The sequence below is a fragment of the Onychostoma macrolepis genome, chromosome 12 (genome assembly GCF_012432095.1).
Source record: "Onychostoma macrolepis isolate SWU-2019 chromosome 12, ASM1243209v1, whole genome shotgun sequence".
In the NCBI taxonomy this organism is placed as follows: Eukaryota; Metazoa; Chordata; class Actinopteri; order Cypriniformes; family Cyprinidae; genus Onychostoma; species Onychostoma macrolepis.
This window is the reverse complement of record NC_081166.1, coordinates 12,772,984-12,793,515: the sequence shown is the minus strand read 5'-3', so window position 1 is coordinate 12,793,515 and position 20,532 is coordinate 12,772,984. Positions and strand designations below refer to the sequence as shown.

The following is a 20,532-nucleotide window of genomic DNA, read 5'->3' as shown; positions in this document are numbered from 1 at the left end:
TAGGGTAATTGGTTTATTTCAGTTTTAGCCACAAATTAGTCAAAAGAGCCCGTATTTCTGTAAATGGTTCGTTTTTATATATTACACATTTTTTTAATGTGTTTAATTAAACATTGCAAAACCTTTGTGCAGCTTGACTATGAACTATGTCTAAAATCGAAATCTAAAATTCCAGTAGCTTATAATAGACTTCTTCTTCGAGTAAAATAATAATAATAATAATAAAGCAATAGCCAATATTTCTGTGGTTGTTAATGAAGTGAAGTCGTGCTTTTTTCTCTTTTAACGAATAAAGATGGCGGCGACCGAGTTGCTGCTGAAGCAAAGCAATAAACTCACAGCTGTTTATGAAAATTTACAACTTTGTGATAGAACTTTATGTGTGGTTCTGCCAGTGGATTGGCTGACAGAGGTCACGTGACCAGCTCTCTGTGAACATGAACTTTTTATGATTTCCCAAGTGGCTATAATGCAGCATTCTTTTGGTCAGGGCGCAGTCAGTAGCACCTCTGTCCTTTATGGTTTTTTTACGTTTTGTTAAAGCAGAGGGAAAGAAAAATTCTCCTGAGCTGGGCGAATGGTGTGCGTTAATATGGATGGAAAGCTCGACGTCACGCTAGTACGAAGCGTCTTTAGATTTTCACATCAGCTAAGAGTGCAAGGGTCAAAATTCACTGAGGACCTTAGTTCATTCTTGTCTAATTTGTCAAGTTTTAGCTCCGTTTGTCTTACCAGTACATCCAATAATACGACGCGAGATCCTGGTTAATCGACGAATCTGCGTGATTGTTTTGGATCATTCCAGTGAAGCGATGATGGACGGGAAAGGAAAAGGTAGGACTGGACCTATTGGCTTCTGTAGGCTACTCTACTTATTCCAGCGGTGTCATGATGCAAACCGTTGCACACAGATTTACTTTCACAATATTACTTTTTGAGCATGTCTTTTGTATAACAAAACAAATAGATTAAAGTTGGATTAGTCAAGTAGATAAGAACTGGCATGAAAGTAGAAGTAAGACGTATAGGGGTCGTCCCTATATACGTCCCTAAAAAGACCGACATGATGTGTAACGCAAATAGGCTAGGCCTAATTGTATGCTTACAATGAAAATGCGGAAAAATATATACTTAAAAGGGAGTATTATTTACAGAGTTACAAGATGGCCGCTGCATTCAAATGATTATATGAGATTTAGTATGAACTTTGAGTGTACAAATCAGCATTACTGAGTTTCTGAATAGCAAAGGCATGCCTCATCTCTGTAATCTGCATTATTGCACATGCATTCTGCATTTTTAAGGGATTTTTTTTATTAAAAAGTTGGATGTTGTTATTTCTGTCCATTGTTAGCCTATTTGGCGTTATTTGGATAATGTTTCTCGAAATTTGCTTAAACCCGTGACATTTTCCGTTTATCAGTGATGGGTTCATGTTTTGACATTTGTGAGGACGTTTATGCCTCTAAAGCATCAATAGCTTTCTAATGTTTGTTTTGGGGAAACAAAAATTCAGCAGCTAGTTTGTATCTTTATTTATTTATTTTTATTTCCTAATTTGGTCATTCAGAATCTGAATAACCAAAATAATGTTTAATTTGGAATTACAATAAAATGGGGAATTGTTCTGGTGTATCCCTGAAGAAGCACACCTTTTCCCAATTCTTGCTCTGTGATGTCATCTAGTGACGAGATTTGGTAACTGTGGAGAAATTCTGTGTTTGGGTGTCCTCTGCATGTGATCTGACTGACTCAAAGACCTCTAGCATCCCTAGATGCTGTGTTCAGTCAGAGTGTCTACAATGAGCAAGTAATCGACAAATGCAAGTCTGTGAATAGTTAATGCTTTGAGTGTAATTTTATGTGGTCTTTGCTAATCTTGCTTCTTTTTTTTTCTGCTCTTATTGACCTTGCACTGAAACCGTGCGATGTCCATGTTAATAGGCTTTCTTTCTTTCTTTCTTTCGGGTGAATCAACAACACAATATCAAACGGAAAGAAAGAACTAGCTGTTTTGTATTCACTTAGACTAGAGAGTGAGGAAAAACTAAAATAATACATAGCATTTACTTAATCAGACATTTATTATTATTATTATTGTGACGACAAAAGAATCGCTGCAGTGTTAAGAATATGAGGATGACCCAGGATAAACTCACAACAATAACATCATCGTGTACTTACTGCAGCCTATCGATATTCAATAATGCCAAGATCAATTTTTATTAATTTACAAAACAGAATGGTGATTAATGGTTAGCTTTTTCTGAGAGGTTTCCTTTTGTCTTAACTAAAGGCTTGACTATAGGCTACTTAAATATTTAAATTCAGAAAATGTTTAATTTATTTGTTTTTATTAATTTGGTATTTCATTGACACTAGACATCAAGTCCGTTCTATAATTGTGTTATATAACTTTGACGTCGTCTATTTCAAGCAAGAGGGCAACAAAAACAACATGGCCCAAGCTGTATTTAAAATATTAGTGATGGCGTTGTTGTTGGACATGTTTTAATCTTGGATTAATGTTGAGTATTTACATATTTACCATTCATGCATTGTTTTTATTGATGTAGAAAAAATAACTTTTTATTTTATTTTTTATGTCCAGTGTGGTAATGTATTGCTGAAGCATTCATGGTGATTTCACTAAATGGTCTATGTATGCTGTGCCTCTGGAGGAAAATTGCCCTGTATTTAAACAGCGTGAAAGCCATTTACGGTAAACTAGATAGATGGATTTTAATTGTTTAGAATGATTTTCAGGGCCTATTCAAAATATGCAAGTTATGAAGTCTTTTTTTGTAAATTAGCGTAGTTCTATTGCAGTTGTCTAAATGTATTTATTTATTTAGATAATGCGCTGAAGGTCTCAACAACGGTATGGTATTATTTAATACAAAAAAGAGGGTAAAGGTCAGTACAACTTCGTGTTGGAAAGCAAAAGTCCGTCTGTGCGTCTCTGAAATGCTCTTGTGCACATGAATTGAGCCAATTATGTCTGCATACAGATTTTGCAAATTATCAGCAATGGACATTTTTGAATGAAGACAAAGTCTAAATGAAAATGACGTGCATTTGATTTCGATTGAGAAAATGTGGAGGGGAAATTAATTATTAACCTCATACTCCTATAAAATAATAATTTATTTATATTATTGCGTTATGTTTCTATATGTTGTTGTTTTTTTTTCTTCGCAAAACGGTGAAAAACACTTGCGTCTGAGTGTTCTGATATGCCCTGGGGATTCCATTCTGTGCAACAAGAGGGCCCCCACCTCACACGTTATCCTGTAGTCAGAAGTGCTCAGGATTGGTCAGGCACTGATCAGCTGGTCCGTTTCCCCGCGGTCTCAGATTGGCACCTCGCCACCCCCCTTCGGCTAAAACCAAATCTCAGATAAAGTAATGGCAAAAACCACTTGGACTATAAAACACAACAAATCATAACACTCGGACAATAACACTGGCCACCCCATGAGTTCCTATTTCGTCAACTCAACTTTTCCCGTGTCTCTACCCGGAGGACAGGAGTCTTTCTTGGGTCAGATACCGCTATATTCCTCTGGATATACAGATCCTTTAAGACATTATCCAAGCGCTACGTTCGGAGCTACCAATGTCCAGGACAAGGTTTACACCTCCTCGTATTACCAGCAAGCTGGGGGCGTTTTTGGGAGAAGCGGATCCACCAGTGCTTGTGACTACACAACACCCAACATTTACCGAACCGCGGACCGCTCGTGCGCTATCGGAGGTCTGGAAGACTCGCTGGTCCTAACCCAAGACCAGTGCAAGACGGACTGCACTGAACAGGGTGCAGAGAGATATTTTAACAGTGAAGACAAACCGTGTACACCGGTTTACCCGTGGATGCAGAGGATGAACTCATGTAATGGTAAGACACGCTTGCGATTTCGCAGTTTTGCATGTCATAGAAGTAGGGGCGCAATTTACATTACTTTCCACTATGCGACTCTGTCAACACATGAAAAGAAGAGACATAGTCTGCAGTCTTTAGAAAAAGTTATATCCAGGCAAAACAAATTGCCAGTGGATGCAGTAAGCTGCATCCTGAATATTGCGCTTTTAAGCAACCCGATGCGTAAATTCTTCCACGTTTTTATTAGATAGGCTATTAGAGTAAAATAAACTCCACTCATTGACGTTCATCGATGACCTTTAATAGAATTTCTTAAAACATTTCACCCTCACATGTGGATTAAATATGATGTAACTGCAGTAATAACAGTTATCTTAATAATGATAATGGTGACAATGTTCTTTTATTATTTACGTTGGCCTGTTTGTAAATAGTCTATAGCCTACTGGATGTTCATCTAGTGTGTCTTTTTTCACTTTTTTTTTTGACAGGAATGCCTGGCAGCACTGGCCGCAGGGGTCGTCAAACCTACACTCGGTTTCAGACTCTTGAACTGGAAAAGGAGTTCCACTTTAACAGATATTTGACCAGAAGACGAAGAATTGAAATATCGCACGCTCTGTGTTTGACGGAACGACAGATAAAGATATGGTTCCAGAACCGTAGAATGAAATGGAAAAAGGAGAATAAAGTGCTGAACTCCGAAAAGGTCAGCGAAGAGGAGGATGGTGGAAAGGCGGGATAAATGTTAAAAAGGAGCTCACGACGAAGCCCTAGAAACATTGTACATAACATGTAGCCTGTAGTTTTAATTAATAAGTACTGGTCTGTCCAACAAGAAAAAACTACCTAATAAGTTTTATGTTGACATAACAAAGCTTCAAGAGAAGACTTTCTTTTTCATTAAAACAGGCGTCTGTAAAGACGGTAAAAGATATATGGGAGGTGCTTTTACCACTGTTATATATTTTGCGGTATTTGGCCTATTTAAACTAATAAGACAAATGTTTTCTCGCTGTTTGAACATTCTAATGCCTATAATTTGAAAGAAAACACGTCCAAAGTTTAAAACTTTGGGATTAAAGGTCTTACACTGAATATGTATTTCAGTCCGTTGTGTGCTAAAAAAGCAGAAAATGGGACATTTTGATGCTTAATTTATTGGGTCGTCACTTTTGTGTGTGTGTATGTGAATGCACTAAGAATAATACGTTATCATACTTTGTTAGCAATGTCATTTTGTCAATAAAATGATTGTTTAACAAATAATGTGGTTCATTTTTCTTTGTGTACATGAGCATCTGACATAATGAGCCAGAGACATTTTATTATCAGTCTTATGCGTTTGTGTAAGGCACTCTTCAAGACAAAATATTTTTATTTGATAGACATCTGCTGTAGCCTATAATAAAAATAAATGTTAAAAAAATAATAATAATAAATTAAAAAAAAATATATATATATATATATATATATATATATATATAGAAATTTCCATCTCTTCACTGCTCTGTGAAGCTAGCTGTGTTGGGAAAACGGGACAGTTTGATAGTAAGATTCTCGCCAGTTGTAGCATTTTTCTTCTTTTTTTTTTCCCCCTTGTAAATCTACATCTTGGTTTGGCGATTAAAACTAGGTTGACTAACCTATGTTAAGTAAAACACATATTCGTATCACTGAATGACAGCGTGAAGTCGCTGAAGCACCCAAGATTGCTTGGAGAGTCTTAATCATTTTACAAACGACGTGAAATATTCACACTTTGCCTTAATTTATCGTAAATTTGTTTGTAAATACGACCTAGTTCTATGCAGAAAAAGCACACTGTTACAAATGTATGCAGTAAAAAGGCTTCACGAATTGGGCAGGTGTTTGGTCATTTTACAGTTCTCCCAGTAGGTGACGCCCTCCGCTAACGTGGGATGTGGCGCGCGATGGGGAGGCACCATTGAGTTGAACCTAACGATCATCATTTCGTCATCATTTGTAACCATAGAGCATGAATTACCTCTTGAAGTCATCAGAGAGAATTTACGACTGGTCAACAAAGGCACGTGATGCCCTAACGCTCTCCCATATTTGGCCGCATACATGGCAAAAACGAAGTACAGTGCATTGCTATAATTCATTATTACATCATAAATTGTGCGGCGCTGGATTTTAACGACCAAGATCTACAAATCAAGACATTTTAAAACATCCAAATGAGCTCTTATTTTCTAAACTCGTTCTCAGGGCGCTATCCAAATGGGTCTGACTATCAGTTACTAAATTATGGTACTAACGGCGCTATGAACGCTTCTTACAGGGACTCCACCAGCATGCATTCCGGGTCTTTCGGTTACAACTACAATGGAATAGACCTTAGTGTAAATCGTCCCAACAATGGCCATTTCGGAGCAGTTGGAGATGATTCTCGCGCTTTCCAAAATCCGGGTCAGGAGACCCGGTACAGACAGTCGAGCTGCTCGCTCTCGTCTCCAGATCCCCTGTCTTGTGCCACCAGCGAGTCTCTGGAATTGAAGGGTTCCTCTCCTCCATCTGATCAGAGCACACCAACCGGCAACAGCAGACTCACCAACAGCAACAATCTCACCAGCAGTAACAGCACACATTTTGCGGACACAGACGAGACCAATGTCTCGTCCGAGACCGAGGAAGGAGCACAGACCACCACCACCACACGTACGCAGAAGCAAGAATCTGTGGCGAGCTCGACTACAACACCTAACGACGGTCAAACTCCACAGATATTCCCATGGATGAGGAAGCTGCACATTAGCCATGGTATACACATCTCTATTATGTCTCATTTAGGCATGATAAAATGAAATTATTTTGATGATAACAGTTCATGAAGTAGGCTAAGTTTAGGTTATGCGTGGTTTAAATGCATGTTTTACTCTTCAGATTTTCATATTCGTTTAGTAGCCTGCTAATGTTTGTCTAACAAAAACAGCAATGCTTAGACGGACCATTAGTTTCACCTAAGTATAGGTTAAATTGAGAATAACCACTCTCTGGGAGGTGACTGCATGTAGAATTATTGTGCAGCAGTAAAGCCATAAAATGCAATGGTAGCCTACTAAACTGCACGTCGCCTTGAATATAGTCTAGAATCAGCCAGCAGTTCAACATCTAGAATGTGACGGACATTTAAGTCCATTTCCGTTTGATGGCTTGGTGATGTTTGCTTATTATCTCTTTGCCCTTGCTTATGCCAGATATGACTGGACCTGATGGAAAACGGGCTCGAACAGCTTACACTCGCTACCAGACGCTCGAGCTGGAGAAAGAGTTCCATTTCAATAGATATCTCACGCGCAGGAGGAGAATAGAGATAGCGCACGCTCTCTGCCTCTCAGAGAGGCAAATTAAAATCTGGTTCCAAAATCGCAGGATGAAATGGAAGAAGGACAATAAACTGAAAAGCATGAGTCTCGCTACGGCGGGGAGCGCATTTCAAAATTGATCAAATCATGTCACAATAATTGGAAAATTCGACTACTGTTACAGCGCTGCACCTTTCAGCTTGTTGATATCACCTGACGAAGTGCAACTCAAAATTGTCAGCTTTTGAATATTGTTATCACATATGCTAAACTAGTTACAATCGCCATAAAATGAGTGTGAATGTCAAGTGTGTCAAGTTTATACATTCGTGGAGGAAAGCATGTTCCATGTGAGCTATTCGTGCAACGTATTCTAGACCTGTTACAAGAATTATGTACAGTACAACTCGCACTACCTACCTAACTATCCTAAGTGATAGTGTAAAAAAAGAGAAACTTTTGTTGTATCCTTGAACTTGTATTGAAACGTCATGTATTATTCTCGCAACATGCTATATTCTTGTTATGTGCCGGGCTTTTTTGATTTCTCGTAGATGGTACCTGCGAGAAAAATAATCTTTTCGCACTTACATTTGTGTACTTAGGCTGCAGCACAAGATTGCTTTGGGCTCGTAAGATGTCCTTTGAAGAATGTCTTTATACAGTAGTGACCAATATGTTATTTGTAGTGCACAACGTGAGTTATGGACGTTCTGTGTTAAAAGTTGGAGAAAAATGTTTTGTCATTGACATGTTGATGGTATCTCTGCCATTTTTTTGTATTTGTGTCTAAACTGAAAATGAGTTGATCCAAAAAGAAAAATAAAGTTTTCTCTCAGTCATACATGAAAGTCTCTGTTTGTCTGTAGGCCTGTTTGGTTAGTGATCCCAACGTTGGATCGGCAATTGTTCTCATTTTACCCACCAGTATTTTACACTTTGAATAAATATTTAGCTCTTAAATGAAAGCTATTGGTGTTAATGTGTTCTACTGCATACGACTAATAAATCAAATAATAGTCCATTCAGTTTTTGCTGCGCTCTGCGAGGAAATTTTGGATCTCTGTATATGGCTTATAATATGGCAATATTCAAACTCTCTTGTGTCACATCACAACAATAACTCAACCCTCAACTTTACCTCGCAGTGCTCAAAGCGGATGAACAGAACGATATCTTTACAGGCTATTTTAACAATCAGCATTATTTGTATGAAACAACATATACAAATCATCTACCCCGACTATTTTCTTCTGAAGTCCAGTCCACAACACCAACATGTAGCTCTTGGTAGCTCTAAAAAAGTCACGTGAGGTCCATAAAGTTAGTTTTATGGTTTTAGGGGGGTTGACAATGTGCTACATAATTCACATTCTTGAATGTAACTGACTGTTTAACTGCTTCAGCGGGATTCTAAAGGTTGTGGGCAGCATGCGGAGTCTTCTCAAACTGGACAGTCGTAATATCCCATGCTGACTTGGCTGTCAACAATCATTTCAATAATATTCCTGCTGGATGTGAAACGATAAGATGTCTTCTCTGTAGTTCTCAAGTAAGTCTCTTCCTTGGCTACAGATGATCATTTAATTAATTGTTTTCAAAAGAGGATGACGCATTTTAGCCAATGTACAATTTCGTTCGTAAAAAAAGATTTACAAGACAACGCAGACTTGTTAGATTTACGTAGGCCTATTACTCAGTGATAAAAATACATTTGTAAACTTCGATGAATTTTAACTCGGTCAAAAAATGAAGACGAAGGGGAAAAAAACATTGTGTTGCTGCATATTTTTTTTTTAACCAATAAGTGCATGATTGGACCGGTTGAATTTTGCATTTGCGAAGCTTTTTTTTGTTGTTGCGTGGATTATGGAATATATGCCCTTATACTTTCATGAATACCTGCAAAAATGGATTTTAAAAATCTGGTAGTTTTACCACATTAAAAATATTCTTCACAGCAGATGTCCAAAAATTAAGAATAGGCCTAGTGACATTTTTCTCTGGCTAGATAATACAGGCAGAGAGGTGTTACATGTAGATTGTGTTGGTATTACAGCGTTATGGTGAATTGTGTAATGGTATCAATCAAGCAATCTGAAAAATTAGGCTACGGATAATTTTTGTTCTGTCCACATTGAAGTGTTTGCCTATTATTGTATGTCTGGACTTGTCTGGATAAGTGTAACAGTTGGGAGATAAGAGAATTTGGTTTGTATTTAAAAAAAAAAGAAGAAGAAGAAGAAGAAGATAGGGTGGATGTAAGGATGTAACTACAATTTGCTCGTGATAGAAACGGTTCCTCGATTCATAACTATTAAAGTCCCATTTTACCCCTATAATGTGTTTTGCATATTGATAGGGGTAATCTGGGCGCTGTTCTCATCAATTATTCATTGGGAAGGGATCACTCCGAGGTCAGGAGACGAGAGTGGCACACATGCCTTCCCAGAGAAGCACAGGGTGCATGCCAAACCGACAAGCTGGTAATCCTACGCAGTTCTGGAATACATTTTCGATCAACAGTCAGCACTGTCTAATTCTCCAAAAGGCATTTTTTTGTACCCTACTGTAACGACATCTTTGGGAGGGACAGACTTTGTTGGAAGATTTGTATGATTAGTCGAGGCAACGCTAAAAAGATTAGATTATTTTATAAGTTCTGCTATTATGAATACCATTTTGCTTGAATCATCAATAAAACAATGTCTGTGAACGGCTAATTTTGTTGCTAGTAAGATTGATGTAATGTTGCTTCATCACCAGCAGGGCCCGCCTCACACCGAGCTCCCGATCTGTTCTTACTCACGCTGTGTAGCTGGACATTCGGATGCTTCAGGTTTTTCATGAAAACAAAATTCAGGGAGAAAAAGCCGCGAAAATGGACAGCTTTTTCAGTGGGGCAGTTCAAAATGTTTCTATCTGTTTTCGTTTCTTGGTGTGTGTGATCCAAGTCTAAACAATATTGTTAAAATAGCCTATTAAATAAAGTACGAGGAAGGGTGTAATCATAAAATAGCCATGAGAACTAGTGAGAAAAAACCCAACAGCATGGTATAAATACTAATAGTGGAAATGTTCAAATATCAACGCTATTATTAGAATATTAAAAAAGAAAACATACCGTGACAGTGCGGCATGGTGAAGAATCTGAGTTCATGCTAAGGTCACTATATGTTCTGTGATTGCTGGCACCATTCTCAGCTATTGTTGCAATGGCAAAACATAAATAAAAATTGAAAGCATTGACTGAAATCTCAGATAAAATTCTTGTATGATGTACTATTTCAAATGCTATTTTTTGGTTCGAAAATAAAATGTATAAATAACCATACTGCTGACCATACTGCTAAAAACATTGATTTTTGAATTTTTTTAATTAAACTGAATTAGAAAAGGATTCTGGGTGAATATTTAATTAGTGGTCTGTTTCAGAGGTCTGTTTGTACTCGATAGTAGTGCGATCCCACGTTCAGGAAGCACTAATCGAAATGTGCAGCAGCAGGATGCCTAATGAAGTTGATAAACGATATTACGCTTAAGGTTATCTTGAATTTTTCATCTTTAATCGATCGTTATGCACCCAAAAGGTTGTGTGATGTGTCCAGTGAAGCTGTTGGAAGGCTAGTCCTGCAGAGACACACACGAAATGAAAGTCCGAAAGAAAAAAAGCCATATGCTCAATACGTATAATTTTACTAATGGATTTACAATGTGAAAGTATGTTTACTGGAGGCAAAGAAAATGTAGAGACAACGTGAAACAAGACGGGGACCACCGTTTGTGCAAAACAGTGAGGCATGTAGTAAGTTTACCTATCTCTTTACATGAATTTCATCCAACTACAAGCAATGAATAAGATTTGCAGGATAGCCTTTGTTTTTGTTTTTGACAGCTATTATTAATACAACGACGATAGATCTTATTGTAGGGCATAGTTTAATAATGCACAGTTTGATAATCCAGAGCTAGAGAAGTTGAATTAGAAATATTGAAGTATATGGGAAAGTAAGTAGCAAATAACTGAAGTGGGAATGATGCACAATGATGTCTGGTGAAAATATGAAAATTAACTGTGTCTATGCTCAAGTAACAGTTGTTGTTTTCCACGAATTCACAGTAAAAAGTAACGTTTGTTTTCTTTACAAAGCTTAACAAAACCGATGATGTCTGTCATCTATATATACCCTGTAGATCCGAATTTGTGTGAATAGATAGTCGCAAATTCGTGTCTTGGGGAATATGTAGTTGACATAAACCCAACGCCATAGTGGAATTGTGGATGCACTTTTTTGTCCCTATCTATCTATCTATCTATCTATCTATCTATCTATCTATCTATCTATCTATCTATCTATCTATCTATCTCTCTCAGTATTAGAGACATGTTTTGAAAAAAAAAAAAAAAAAAACTAAACATTTGATGGTCTTGAAAATTAGACACCTGATGGCGCTACATCATTTGTCATACGGTGACAAATGCAGTCCATCGACAACGTGCGAAATTCAGGCTACTCCAATTTAATAATTCTGCAGGATCATTCAAGTAAAAGTTTTTTTCACCACTTTTTTTTCGCAGTCTAAAACCATCTAAATTCTATTTTTCCATGTTTTCAGAGGCAGACAATAAAAATGCTGAAAACGTTTATGAAAAAAATGATATAGCCTAACAATTCAAGAATAATAATAATAAAAAAAGACAATATTCTAGAGGATGTTTTGAGAAAGTGTTTTGCTGTGTTATTTAATGTTTTATATGCTGATTTTACTTCCTTTTATTTTTCTAGCAACAAGTGTATCCCAATAAGGCTACGTGTCATTCATCAAACGGACAGCCTGCAGACAATCAGAAGAAGGAACATGACAAGAAACAGGTAATTTTCACATCAGGAAATACTGTCAGATGTCAACTGAATTTACCTTTGTTTTTAGATTATAATGCATAAACGAGTCAGTCTATCGGCGTGGTTACAAATTTTCCTGGATACTTGCTTGAATTAAATAGCCTTCATTTTTAACTCTTTCGTTGATACGAAAGGTATAGCTAATTACGACGAATAGTAAAGACGTGGATGAAATAAGTGAAAAGATACTGGTTCCGCGTCCCTTATTTGCCATATCACGTGATTCATTAAATAATTAATGAAGAGGCTGCAGAGCAGAAAGGCAACGCAGCCAATTCGTCAAGACTGGCTTTTCGCCGAGCTAACTTGTTTGAGTTTGGGAGAAATTTCTTGGGGCTTTTCCTTCGCAAGAAGCTATCCTCAGAGGGAGAATGTAGGAGCAACAGCACAGCAAAAGTACCACTCATTGTGAGTAAGCTTATCTTTAGATCTAAACCTTGTGGATACATACTATAGCCTACTGTAGTTGCTGGGAACGGTCTTGTCTCCTGACTCGAAGAAAACATGTTAAGGCCAAAATTGAGATGCGTATTATTTTTCACTGCTCTATTATGAATAAAAATGTATCAGTTATTATTGTATAAAACACTACATTATTCAGATAATGTAACTAGATTACAAATGTACGGAACTCGTGTCCCTCTATTTGTTCACTGCGAAAAATAGTTTTGTGTGATATTTTCTTTAAGTAGCCTACCTCTACGTTTATTCTTATGTAGACACGGTATGTAAATAATTCCCCCCTTTTATGTACATGCTCTTATGTATTTTATAAGACTGTACAATAACAGACTACGCCCATATAAACAAGTTAGTCCATCTAGATGATTAATACAATGAAATGGCCGCTACATTAAATTATATTGTTGTAGGCAGTACATCACTGCTTCAAGGACTGGTAATATGGTAAAATGTTTAAGTGTGGATACTTAAGGCCCGATGGGCTCGTCTGGTGGTGACTATACCCAGTTTAGGCCGTGTATGGCGAACCCTGCTACTGTGACATGAGCGAAGTAATGGAACACTAGAGATCAACTTGAGAGATCAAAGGCTCCTGGACCTTTGGGGAATTGATCGCAGGACCGTCCCAAGACAGCGGCACTCTCTCATCTTCAACATCACTAATTACAATATCATGCACGAATAATTCAAAACAGATGTCCCCTTTACAAGCGTTTACAACAGTTTTATGGTAAAGATGTTAGTTGACATATTAAAGCACCTAAAACATTTTATGGTTCTTGTGAATTTGGTTGCAAAGGCTACCTTCCAACCAGTTTCAGGACTCATGATCTTTCTGCAGAGAAAACGTTTCAGTTGTCATAACTATATAGCCTACTCTCTCTCTTTCTCGTGTGTATGTACGCTGTATGTTCTAATAAAAAAAATCATATAGCCTATAGCAGCATCTGTATTATAGGTAGCCTATACTTACACTTCCAATTTACACAAAACATTATCAACCTATTTAATTGGAAAGAGCACACTTCATCCCTTCATTCTTGGTTTGTGGTGATCGTTTGTACCACGTCAATACCGCTTCAGAGCAACATCCTGATCTTGCTTAATTTTTGTTTGTTTCGCAGTTCAATTTATATCGATTGCTAACTCCAAGAGACATCCTTCTTTGCCCCCATCAGCTTTTACATTCAAGAGATCTGTAATCCTTTACAAGAAGAGGAAGTTTTCCTTTCAGCAGTCTGATATTGTTGGTTTAAAATGAATATGCATTGCATAATATAGCGTATTTTTGTTTAGTTATGACGTTGTCTTTTTTTCTAAAGTGTGTTTGATTAGTGTTGGGTCACATTATCTAATTGCACCGAGATCTTCTGCAGTTTTTACCCGTAAATTTGATTCACTCGATCCTTTGGCTTGTATCACTTATAGGTAAGCATTTTGCGCTTATATCATGGAGAGGTAAATATTTTGTTTTATATTCTACATATAAAGAAGACATAATTACACAGTAGGACTTCGGAGTAGAGCTGAAAATATACAATGATCAGTGGCTGTTATTAGCATTTTATTATTATTGTTTATTCATTATTATTATTATTTTAAAATATTGTTGATTAGAGTGAATTAGCCTGTGCACTTACATAACATATATTTATTTGTAAATGTCCCTCTGATTTGTGACTTGATTCCAGCTCTCCACGGAATCAAGCTGCTGAAGAATAAGCTCACAGTTTGTGAATGGCGGAGGATCTGTCTGGGTGATTAATCGCCCTAGTACTTTGGCTAAGGTTCAAGACGAGTTCACTGGCTTTGTGCGTTTTTCTGTACCACTGCACACTCCCCTTCCCATTGTTTTTCCCAACTAGTATCTTTCTTATGTATTGTAGTTTTTATCATCCCAGTTACGATTAAAAATACAGTGAAATGCAGTTTGTAGTTTCAAATACCCACCATTTTCTTATTTTAAATGCTTTAGCTTTTATTTTCCATAGCAACTGACGTAAATATCAGTATATATTGTTTAAATTATTTTAAATGGGGATCTTCAAGATCTGATCTTGCTGTACATTCGGGAAAAAATTAATTCAAGAGCATTATTGTTTTGCCCTGATTCGTGATTAACTTTTTTTTTTTTCTGGATGAATGAAGTCTTCCCTTTTTTAATAGCAAAAAAGAAACGTATACTGTCTAAATAAAACGAGAATAAGAAGTGCACATGGCGCTCTTAATTTTGATAGATACAATAGAATTATTTCGACACCATGAATTCAATTTGTTTTACCTTGGTGTAGCCTATAGCCTACCTAAAATTAAATTAAAAGGAAAATCTGTTCTCAATATTTAAATTACATTGTATAAGTTTTCTCATGAATAGTTTGATATTTTTATGCAATTTATTTGTCCATGTATTTAGCCTATATTTTGTCATATTTCTATGGCCGAATATCTGCTAAAATTGTGTAAAATACTTTATTTTTATTGCATTTAGCTTCTTTTGAGTTTGTGATTTGTTCACACTGCATAACATTGGATAGCCTATTTTTAAATAATATTATGCAGCTTAGGCTAGCCTATATCATGAAGAAGAAAACCTTTTTTGTCAGTAGCACAGTAAGATATTCTAGTTTCTGGCAGTGCGTAGGCTACTCCGCAAAAGAGACACTATTCATATCTTTTTTCCTTTTAGTTGCGATGATGGATTCATGTTCTCTGACTCACACCGTGTTGCTCTGACCCTGCAGGTCATCTTCCAGCGGGCCTCCGGAACCATACTGTCACATGACACGAGAGGCCAGAGTTTTGCTAAACCCCCAGAAAGGACCGACATAACTGATGAAAGCCGTCCAGAAAATGCAGATAACGAACAACAACAAGAACGTGTCTCACAACGTCGCGGATTTATTTGTTACAAAGTCGTTATGCATTTGAACATAATGACAAAATTTGTCCTCCCAAACATATTGGGTCAGCGACCGCAAAAGACCAACTTGTACAGTGAAATGGAATACTGAACGAGAAAAAAGGGGACGTTAAAACAAGGGGGAAAATGTACACCATCCTCAATCAAGACTACCGGAGATAACTGAAAGAATCAAAAAGTTTACTGTTACTGTAGCCTATTACCAACCCATATTTTCTTGGATGACAGAATTCAAGCAAACGCCACAAAGAGGAGCGCGGCTTCATGGTGAGTAACAGTTTAGAAATCCAAATTAAATTATTTACCAGCAACATAAATAACGATACAAAATGATCATTTTTAGCATAAGAAATGTTAGCTAAAATCATATCAATGTGTAAAATGTAGGCTATTCGAATAATAAAATAGCCCTATTCGTTCAAATATTGTTGATGCAAATTTTATCCTAATGTAAAAATTTCATATGCTCTTCAACAGCACAGGAGCGACAAGAAACCCCCGCTAGGATTCATTGCTTCAAAAAAAGCACGTACTGCTTGTGACCAGCTAGAGCCTGAGAAGTTGCACTTCAGCCCATATTTGTGCAGGCGGAGACCTGTGGAAATGGCCAGTTTACTCAGACTTACTGAGAAGAAAATAAAAATCTGGTTTCAGAGCTGGAGGGTGAGGCAAAAAAGCTGAAAAGAATGTCTCTCTTAGCTGGACCATGTCTGATCAACAACCCACCACCACCGTCTTGAGTGAAGCTTCAAGAGATGTATTTATGCATAGCATCTACAGAGCCTCAGGTGAAACGTCCTTCCGCAAATATGACAAGAGATGTAGGCTATATCTGGGTATGGTTATCCAGTATGCATTAATGGCATTCTCTGTCTCTTCTGGACAATTTACATAAAACTATTCTCTCATGTTCCCTAGAGCGTAGCCAATAATAAAGTCCCCCTTTAAATGATTAAATGCCACTTTCATGTAGGCTAATATTTCCAAAAAATGGTAAATAAGCATTATAATAATGCACTTGATTGATTTAATAACGTTACTCTTAGTAAATCAGTCAAATTATTGTGTGAAAATGAATAGTTCCACGATTTTGACATTTTGCGTGTTATAGCGTACGCTATTTATTGCTTCTCGCGATGTTAATTTGAAATGAGCTAATCAGTCTATCGCTTACAACTTACAACTCTTATTAATAATTTTCTGCATTCGAATGGAGTATGTTACCTGTATTAAAAATTATGGTTTTAGGTTTATCTAAAAAGTCGAACTAGCCTCGTATAGGCCTATTTTTAGGAATCAAAAACACGTTTTCTAAACTCCTATAGGAGCAAAATATTATAGCGTCACACAAACTTAGCCTATTTTAATGGCAGATTATATCTAAGCACTATCTTAAAAAGCAGGGTGGCCCACTATATCTTGAGAGAGAGAGAGAGATAGGCTAACACCAATCTCAGTAGGCCATTGATGTATATGGGGGGTTCATTCATTCCAGTTAAATTGGGAACTTAGATTTGAAAATAGCACAAGAAACTCTCTAGAAAAAAAACAAAAAAAAAAAACTTAAAGGCTGACCAGTCTATTTTAAGTCAATGGTGAAAGTTATTGTGTAGCCTATGACGAATTTGTAGGGCCTGTTTATTAATAGCTTGCTACAACTCCAGTTGTCCTCGCCGTCACGAATAGGCTACAATATAAATTTGCGGTGCTCGCTTTAATTCACATTAGACCTACATTGTGAGTTTATCAGATTGATGGGTGGATTCGATTGATGTGTTTGTCATGTAAATACGAATCGTTTGATGGACACCTGCAACGCCCAGAGTGCTACCGCAGGTCGCACACTATTGGTGCAAAATTTGTCACATGATCTGTCACTTAACTGATATGAGCTCGGATAGAACTTTGTGGGATTTGACATACTGCTTAGAGGTTGTAGGGGCACTGGGACCACACATCAGCCTATATTGACCCTGCTTAATCAATTTTGCTTGGTCAGTCAACAATGAATTCCTACTTAGATTATACGATTTATAACCGTGGTGCTAACACTTACAGTTCGAAGGTTGGGTGTTTTCCTATGGAGCAGGAATACTTGCCAAGTGCTTGTGCAAGTACAAATAGTTACATTCCCGAGGGACGGCCAGTCGGAGGGAACACTTTTACACCGGCAACGCACGAAACTCATGGCACAACTTATGCACAACTTCATTCGCAGCAATACCACATGAATATGGACATGGGGAAAACGGGACACACCAATTTTTGCAAGCAAACCCGACCTCCACACTCGGACTATGGACATCAACATGTTCTCACGCAAGCAGATGACCACATGCGTCTTCAGTCCCCTGCTTTTTCTGTCGTGAACATAGGAGCTAACATCGGATCATACAGCGAATCTAGGCCTGGCTCGGTCTCTACAAGCCATTATCAGTCCTATCCCTATGGAGAACATGACCCACACGGTTATGGTTCGTTTAGCAAGTACCAGGTCTCCACTGACAGTGACAGCGACTCCAAGACGAACATCAAACAAGCGCCAACGTTTGACTGGATGAAAGTCAAGAGAAACCCCCCTAAAACAGGTGAGTCGAGGCTAATTACAGTGGCTACTGTAAGATTAATGTCCTACGTAGTATAAAATGTAGCCTAATGTCAAATGTGGTTTCTAATTCGTTTGTCTCTTTCAGTTAAAGTCGATGAATATGGGATCCACGGCCAGCAGAATATAATACGCACCAATTTCACCACCAAGCAGCTCACCGAACTTGAGAAGGAGTTCCACTTCAACAAGTACCTGACCAGAGCACGCAGAGTAGAAGTGGCCGCCACCCTCGAATTGAACGAAACGCAGGTTAAAATTTGGTTTCAGAATCGCAGAATGAAACAGAAGAAGCGCGAGAAGGAAGGAACAGTCCCGGTAATTAAACGTGCGACTCTTTGCTCTTCTGGTCAAAACGCAGACAACTCAAACAGCTCATCCCCGGGTGCTTCTCCTACCTCAGACTCTTCCACTGCTATTTGATGTTTACCTGCCTTTGTGGCCAAACGAACTCATGTTTCATCATTGTGCTGTGAAAAACTATTTAACTTATTCTGCTGTCTTAGACAAAGCATTAAATATGCGCTAGTGTGTGCATGCGTGTTTTATATATATATATAACGCAAAATAATCAGTTTTGCTGCATTAGAGCTACTGAATTCATGGTTCGAAATGCATTAACAGGGTATATGCTTAATAGTCCAAAGCAAGAGGTTTAAATGTTCTTTTTTTTCTGTCATCAGGTTGATATCCTTTTTTGCACTACTGATTCATTCCTCTGTTGAAAGAGTAAAAAAATGTAGTAAAGATTGACATGTTTATGTATTTAGAAAACAATCTGGCCTGTGATGTTCTGGTAAATAAATAAATACATTTTATTTTTCTGAAACATGTTTGTGAATTTAATCCGATTTAAATCAATTTATTGATTTTCTTTTAATTAAAAGGCTCTTCATGATGTTGGCATGATTGTGTCCTTTGTTGGAGGATGTTGCAATACAATAGAGCTAATTTAAATCAGTGTTGCTCTAGTCTGTATAGTTTGACAAGAGGAATGTTGCATTACACACCGGGTGGCTTCCTATGACCTTTTCACCTTTTTGTGCCTACAGGCTCTCTAAACATGTAAACACTTCTTGGTGCTCACTATAACACTCACTGACTAGAGCTGATGTTTCAATCCAACTTGGCACGGATACTGCAGGTTAGGACTTTTAGCCGAGTAAGACCCTTTCTAAACTCCAAGTTAGAAGACCCCCTTTGGCATCTCATTTGTAAGGCTAATAAGAATGCTAAAGATCTTGTAGATTATATAAATGTACTTGGAAATAAAACAAATGGCCTTTGTTTGCATAAACAGTGTACTGTAAATCTGTGTCTTTATTTCATTTAATGTTTTTGGGGGAAATCATATTGAGAATGCAAGTGAAGAGGTGAGCAATTACAGAGAAAAAAGTTTAACCTTAGACACTATCTCCATTTGCCTCGATTCTTCTAGAAAGTTTGCAGGGACTTGACAACCCTGTTTCATTTCCCTGATCATCTGATGGACTGCTTCAATATTTACTTAGGGTGTAGGGTTTGCACAGTATTTGCCCCAGCAGCCACGCACTGTCAGCACCCTCTCCACTGACCAGGTTCACTCAGAGTTCAGGCCTAAATTAATTCACAGAAGCCATGGGTCTGTCCAGCAGGGGATGAGAAGGGTGTCTTCCCAAAGGTCAAGCAGAGTGTTATCTCTCTCCAAAATGAATTATCTGCTATAAACTGAAAATCAAATCTCTAGCCAAATATAAATAGACAATAAAATTCATTTTAAGTAAATTAATGCAATGCTGCTATAAGATAAATGCTATTGAGATTTAGATATTAGTTAAATTGAGAATTTTCACTAAGCAATTTCACATAAATAGAAAGGTGAAATCATGACAAAAAAGCGGCATAAGTTTAATTTTTACTTTTACACTTAAAGTAATGCTACATTGTGGTATGCCCAGTTTTAGTTAAATCCATCCCAAAACAATCCAACAACTTGGCAGTAAAGACACGATTAAAAACATGTTTAGTTCCATTTATGAAAGTGCATAAATAACGGCACAAGCATCAATGTTGAAATGACCATGCAAATGAAAATTAGTTTGGAAAATCCATACAAATATATTAGTTGGTCAGCCAGAAGGGGAAAAAGCTACAATGTAACATGTTTACTTTCATTTATTAAATATGTTTGTTGCTTGCCCTTTTGTGTAGTGTGGCTCTGGGCTCCTACTGGGTCTCCCATCTGTGGGCATCAGTAGAAAAGCTACAGTGCTGCAGAGACAGATGTTCAGTCAGCCTGGAGGAGGAGGCGGCTGTTTTTCACCAGGTTGTCAGTGTGCAGAAAAGGCTCACACTGCAGAATGTGGAGCAAGAGGAGCGGTCCACAGATACTGGAGAATTAGGAGACGATAAAAATAGCATCCTTAAACAATATGTTGGCTATGTGT

General features: G+C 37.5%; 3 protein-coding genes across 3 annotated transcripts; all 3 read left to right on the top strand.

Annotated features, from left to right (window-relative positions):
• Positions 1 to 493: 493 nt before the first annotated feature.
• Positions 494 to 19,206, top strand: hoxb1b (homeobox B1b). Its single transcript, XM_058793538.1, has 5 exons — positions 494 to 834; positions 12,003 to 12,089; positions 15,323 to 15,768; positions 15,979 to 18,089; positions 18,195 to 19,206. The coding sequence occupies exons 4-5, from the start codon at positions 17,507 to 17,509 to the stop codon at positions 18,527 to 18,529; spliced, it is 918 nt and encodes a 305-aa protein (XP_058649521.1). The 5' UTR covers positions 494 to 834; positions 12,003 to 12,089; positions 15,323 to 15,768; positions 15,979 to 17,506; the 3' UTR covers positions 18,530 to 19,206.
• Positions 2,910 to 5,210, top strand: hoxb6b (homeobox B6b). Its single transcript, XM_058793541.1, has 2 exons — positions 2,910 to 3,898; positions 4,375 to 5,210. Exons 1-2 carry the CDS (start codon positions 3,478 to 3,480, stop codon positions 4,626 to 4,628), a joined length of 675 nt encoding a protein of 224 aa, XP_058649524.1. The 5' UTR covers positions 2,910 to 3,477; the 3' UTR covers positions 4,629 to 5,210.
• On the top strand, positions 5,522 to 8,033 carry hoxb5b (homeobox B5b). Its single transcript, XM_058793539.1, has 2 exons — positions 5,522 to 6,670; positions 7,108 to 8,033. Exons 1-2 carry the CDS (start codon positions 6,088 to 6,090, stop codon positions 7,353 to 7,355), a joined length of 831 nt encoding a protein of 276 aa, XP_058649522.1. The 5' UTR covers positions 5,522 to 6,087; the 3' UTR covers positions 7,356 to 8,033.
• Positions 19,207 to 20,532: the final 1,326 nt, after the last annotated feature.

Bases quoted from the DNA above. Each gene is read 5' to 3' on its own strand.
- hoxb5b (XM_058793539.1), top strand. From the start codon at position 6,088: ATGAGCTCTTATTTTCTAAACTCGTTCTCAGGGCGCTATCCAAATGGG. The intron at 6,671-7,107 runs GTATACACATCT...TGCTTATGCCAG, and splicing joins GAAGCTGCACATTAGCCATG to ATATGACTGGACCTGATGGA.
- hoxb1b (XM_058793538.1), top strand. From the start codon at position 17,507: ATGAATTCCTACTTAGATTATACGATTTATAACCGTGGTGCTAACACT. The intron at 18,090-18,194 runs GTGAGTCGAGGC...TGTCTCTTTCAG, and splicing joins GAGAAACCCCCCTAAAACAG to TTAAAGTCGATGAATATGGG.
- hoxb6b (XM_058793541.1), top strand. From the start codon at position 3,478: ATGAGTTCCTATTTCGTCAACTCAACTTTTCCCGTGTCTCTACCCGGA. The intron at 3,899-4,374 runs GTAAGACACGCT...TTTTTTTGACAG, and splicing joins GAGGATGAACTCATGTAATG to GAATGCCTGGCAGCACTGGC.